Source organism: Morone saxatilis, unplaced genomic scaffold (genome assembly GCF_004916995.1).
Source record: "Morone saxatilis isolate NCDOM2014 unplaced genomic scaffold, NCSU_SB_2.0 Contig17, whole genome shotgun sequence".
In the NCBI taxonomy this organism is placed as follows: Eukaryota; Metazoa; Chordata; class Actinopteri; family Moronidae; genus Morone; species Morone saxatilis.
In genome coordinates, this window is record NW_023339729.1 from 21,634,221 (window position 1) to 21,639,663 (window position 5,443).

At 36.4% G+C, this 5,443-nt stretch overlaps 2 protein-coding genes across 2 annotated transcripts in view; both read right to left on the bottom strand.

Moving 5' to 3' along the window:
- The window catches only part of asah1b (N-acylsphingosine amidohydrolase (acid ceramidase) 1b), a 4,509-nt gene extending 3,774 nt beyond the window's left edge, over nt 1-735 (bottom strand). Inside the window, exons 1-2 of the mRNA XM_035660883.1 lie at nt 595-735; nt 444-490 (exon numbers count right to left, since the gene is read on the bottom strand). Coding sequence (XP_035516776.1) covers nt 444-490; nt 595-663 — 116 coding nt within the window. The 5' untranslated portion in view covers nt 664-735. The remainder of the gene's footprint in view (nt 1-443; nt 491-594) is intronic.
- A 1,984-nt stretch (nt 736-2,719) lies between these two features.
- frg1 (FSHD region gene 1) overlaps nt 2,720-5,443 on the bottom strand; it is a 9,431-nt gene continuing 6,707 nt past the window's right edge. The window contains exons 8-9 of the mRNA XM_035660986.1: nt 3,844-3,954; nt 2,720-2,886 (exon numbers count right to left, since the gene is read on the bottom strand). Coding sequence (XP_035516879.1) covers nt 2,850-2,886; nt 3,844-3,954 — 148 coding nt within the window. The 3' untranslated portion in view covers nt 2,720-2,849. The remainder of the gene's footprint in view (nt 2,887-3,843; nt 3,955-5,443) is intronic.

Here is a 5,443-nt window from a genome sequence, read left to right on the forward strand (position 1 = left end):
AAAAGCAGTGGATCTTCACATTTGACAAGCTGGAACCAGTGAAGATTTGGCCACTGACTATTATCAGACTTTAAAAAGCTCCTCCAGACTCACAAAAGACATTTATAACACAGGCTAAGTAGCACTTCTCATGACGTGTAAACAGATAGTGTAAAATTGGTGCCTAAATGTAAACATGTTGATTTCTAAACTAAACAAAAACAGGTAAACAAAACATATCTGCAATTCCTGTTTCTTTCTTTGCAACCAAACGCATCATTCTACCTGCAACTTGTGTATGTGGATGTTGAGGTTTACAAGGAGCAAGTGAAGGTAGCAGAGCTCTGTTATGAAGCACAGGTGTTACAAAACATTGACAATGACTCACACAGCTAACGAACTACAGTGGGACTTTCTGTAACAGCCACTCACAAGGTTTCTTCCTTTAACTTAATGTCACTTACGTGGGGCCATTTGGTGGATACATTTCTGCCCGACAGTCTTCAGTATACTGTAAACAAATGCACGAATTCAATGTAGTTAGACAACACAAGCAGATATTTGTCAAAATAAAAGTGTTAAACTGCACAGTGGTTGCGCGGAAATGTCGCTTACCGGTGGTATAAACTGTGTCGATGTGACGGAAAATAAAGCCGCTAAAAAGAGACAAACACAGAGAGCCATTTTTAAGAGACTTCACCAGAACTGCTGTTCGTCCTGTGCTGCAGACTAAAACGGAAACTGTTTATCTCATGACAGTGACCTCACTTTTATGGCAGAGAGGGGAACCGGGAGGCTCCCAAATAGACATAAAACACCTTTTATACAAATAAACGAGAGATAATTCACACGTGTTTTGCACGCATTTAGAAATATAATAATGATTGTTTTGTTTTTTTTGCTATAAAAGCGATAGCCTTGGACAAAATGAGTAACAAGTTGATGTGAAACACCCCTCTACACAGACAGGCTAGTGGTTCCTTCCACACGGAAGTAAAACTAAATAACATGATCATGTGGTTACTCGATTCATTTATTTCCCCTTGTGACAGCTGCGTGTCTATTTAAAAAGGCTTTGAATATATTTGTTTCCCACCGTTTTGCTTCACCGAATAACTTTGCATTTAGTTAAGTAATGTGTTGTATACACCACCCGTCCACTTACTTTATAAATGTTTATTGCATTAGCAGATTTTACACAACAAACATGCAACGTCACGTTACTTGTGTATTTCCATTTTATGTTACCTAACACTTCCACTGCACTACACTTTAAATATTGTATTTTTAACTTCACTACATTTATTTGACAGCGTTAGCTACTAGTTTTATTCTCAGATTAAGATTTGACATAAAACATGTGATAGGTTTATTAAATACAATGCGTTGTAATATTCCAGGTGCCCATGAGTTGTTGAGTGCGACCTAGACTAATATCCCCTCTAAAACTTGTGTGGTGGTTTAATTAAAATAATGGTTTCATAGATGATGTAAAAAGCACAGATAAAAAAACAAAACAAGAACAAGATAATTTATTTTTGTTTTTTTGTACCCCATTAATCAACCCACAACCCCACAGGCCCGATCCCTGGGTTGGGAACCACTGGACTAAATCGCCAAACTGTATATCTAACAACACATTGGTCATTGGCAGCCATTTTTCTGCAGAACGAGGACATTACTTTTGATACTTTGAGTCATTTTGCTGATAATACTTTCTTTATCTTTACTTCAGTAAGGGTTTGAATTGTCTTTTACTTGTATTTTAACATTGCTGTATTGGTACTTTTACTTAAGTAAAAGATTTTGGTAACTCCTCCAAAACTGTCACAGATTTCTGAAGCCCAAATGGGACATTCTCAAACTTCTTGTTCAATCAACAGCCTTTGGCCCACCGATATTCAGTTTACCGTAATGTGACACAAAGAGAAGCAGTAAAAACTCTCAACTTAGAAGCTGTAACTAGTGTCTGGGCCCCTTGCCATGAAAAGAAATGACAAATGCTTATTACTACATACTTTGGTGGTGGAACTGTTTGTGTCGGAGTAGGTCCCTTATTTGAAGGGAAACCTCGATGCTGCAACACACAATGTATTCAGGTGGGCTTTTAACTCTGAGTAAGGCCCTGTTCTTGCTCCAACACAACAAAGACCCCAATAGTGTTCAGAGGTTTAAGAGGATGAACTTGACTGACCTGCACTGATGTCAGCTCCTTTGGGATTAAGTGGGACATCAACTATGTAGAAAACCTCCCAACAAGAGTTTGTTCAGGTGTCCACATACTTTTGGCCATGACGTGTAGAAAGAGGAATGGAGTGTTGTGCATTACATTTTTCAGGTGACATTTATCTTCATTACATAAACTCATGGCAAACATCACACCAAATACTGTCAAACTTATTAGAGTCACAGTATAAATAAATAATACATTCTCTGACATTTCATTAAAGGTTAGTTAAAGGCCACTTTTGGCAGTTGTTTGCCCAATTACAAACTCAGTTATAGTTTATATAACATTTTACTGACCACTCGATCACTGCATACAACTACAAAATATGATATTCATTCCAAAAACATGGGACATCCTATGAGCCAAAGGTTTCACAAACTGTTGATCCAGAGCAAAGTGAAAAGATGGTCAATTATTTACACAGAACAATCCAATGGGTCACCAGTTCTATAAATGTCACCATTAAGATGAATCCAGCTGGCGGCAGAAATACACAAAGACCAACAAAACTGACATGACCATTTAATTTTATTCAAAATATTAAAAAAACAACACAAAAACAGAACATAAAATGTCAGATCAAATGGTCAAATCTATAAAATCTACAACAAATACATGGCAGTGGAAAGAAGTTGAGTCTTCACTTGCAGTACCTGTCTGCTTTCATTTTGCTTCTCCTGTAACAAAAAACAAAAAGATGAAGTGTTACATTCAGTGTTACAGTGTGTCTGTGCAATCAAACTATTATGTTATTTGATTATTATCAATTCAATGTCAATCAGTGGATCTACAGCTTTAATTACATCATCATCCTAGCAGTAGTAACACATAGGATATGTGAGAATTTATGTATCATACCATTCATGTGTGAACAGAAGCACTAAACAGATTTCTCAGTCTGTTATAACATAAGGCAACCTGAACTACCTGCCCATGAGGTTTCACTACTTCAAATAACACATCTAATGCTGCAGAGTAAACACATAAAGGAATGGAGGCTGGTCCAACTGCAGTGTGAGTGTTGTGCTTTTATGTAACATTTTTGTCTGGAAATCTCTCTGATACATTTATGTAGGAAGGAAAATGTATCTAAAAGTAAAGAAATAAAATAGCAGAAACATAATTTAGAATGTTGTTGGATGTTGTTAATTCACCAATATATTCCACATATTTTATTTTTACTTAACCTTTCAGCTGTAGCTTAATATTTAACTGTACCTTTTAAAAACATTGGAAATATTTTCAAAAGCAAATATTCAGTATTTCAAGTACTTAAGAGTATAATGACGATCCTTCTGTAATTATTTTCTTGAACTCAAAATGTCTGTGAACTGGAGGTCAATGAAAACACTTCAAAGTGAATCTCTTCACTTTGGAAGGAGGATTGCAATGTGTTTGTATTAAATCAGAAACTGCCAGCCTTTAATCGGCCTCATATTTCATGGTGTTAATAAACTAATTTTTAACTGAACACAAATTTGAGTGAAAACTCTGAGTAAAAACGGTGCAGTTTGATTTTATATCTTCATGTATTGATTCCCTGTTTACATAAAGTAACACTTAAGAAAGAGTCATAACATAAAAAATTTAAATTAGTGTTTAAAAATAAATATATAATGAGCTTATTTTCACACCTGTCAAGCAAAGTTTCGTGGAACTTCCCGTCTGTTCTGGCTCTCTTTAGTGTGGAAGAGTCTTCCTCATTAATCCTGAGCCGCCGATCCTGAAAACTCTGAAATTTCTTCCTGTAATACACAGAGCAAACTATTATAAAAGGATGTTCAAAGGCAAATGACTCACCGCTCAATTCAAACACATAATTACTGACATTTTCGCAACTTATCCTCTTTTGAGAACTGACACTGAGGCTGTAAGAAGTTAAATCTTTAATAAAAATCCAGATAATGAGCCCAAGAATTAACTTAAGAAGAGTATCTAAATGTTGACAGTGGCAGCGAAATAGCAATACGCTGAATGCCTAAGCTGACTAGTTGCCACAAATCAACATTTACAGAAGTACTATTTACATATTCAGCCAAAGCTGGAAGTTCTCCCAAGGATAACAGTATAATTTGTTAACAAGGGTGGAATCCTATCCTTTTATTAATCAAAACTTCAGCTTGAAATCATACATATATATAAATAAGCTCTGCTAGCAAGGTACCACTGCACTATGTGAGGACTTTATCCTCTTCCATCTGTCAGTGTGAACCTTCATGAACATTTTGCGTTATAAATGTGCACAGTGGAGTTTAAAATAATCTGTTATTCTAATGTAAGCAATTTTAACAATATATTCAAATATCTACCACGACAGCACTATAAACAACCAAGGCAACTGAAATTCAGTTTCTCTTTGCTCTGCCTGTATTTTATGATTCCCAAGCTGCACTCCATCCTGAAAGGCATTTTAGACGCTAAACACTACATCAAGACACAGGCTCAAGGGCAGCCATTATCAACATGTCAACATGATGAGTCCATTTCCCCAGCATTCATCTAAAACAAATAATAGAGTCGAAACACAAGCCATAGCATGCCAAGCAAAAAAAAAACAGAAACGCTTCAGACATATTGCCTGAAAGTTAATAGGCCGCAGACGGGCCGTATATAAAACACTTGCAGCATCGGATGCTGAAATGTGGCGTTGCCCTCTTCTCATCCCACACGACAGCAGATCATCAATTGCATCTTTAGGGTGCAGGACTGATGAGGCTGTAGCTTTAAAGGCGTGATCTCACATCCACGGATGTGATTTTGTTGTCAAAATCTCCTCAGTGGAGACCGACACAATGTGGAGATAATGGGAAGAAAACCACCGTGTCCCCCCTCAATCAGAATAAAGTGCTTTGGCATTCATTTCAGGAGGAGGCTGAAAGGTATACTCCTAAAACCATTAAATGTCAAGCTGTTGTGAAACCCAAGTATAATTATTAAACAATGCAACAACAGCTTAAAAACAAATACCACTTAAAAAGTAATTTCCAATGTCTAAAACAGCAGAAAAAAGCCAAAAGATCTTGTATGTTGTACACTGACAATAAACCTTTTTTTTTTTTTTACCTAGTACTTAAAAAAAAAGGGATGTAATGTGCAGGGACACACACCATTTCAAAACAACATCCAAATAACTAAACCATCTCCAAGACAACCAAGCCACTCGTCTGCCGAGAGAGGCCAAAGGATGTTGTTAAAAAATTCAAAACACAAAGTAAGTAGGTGCACCTTTTGTTT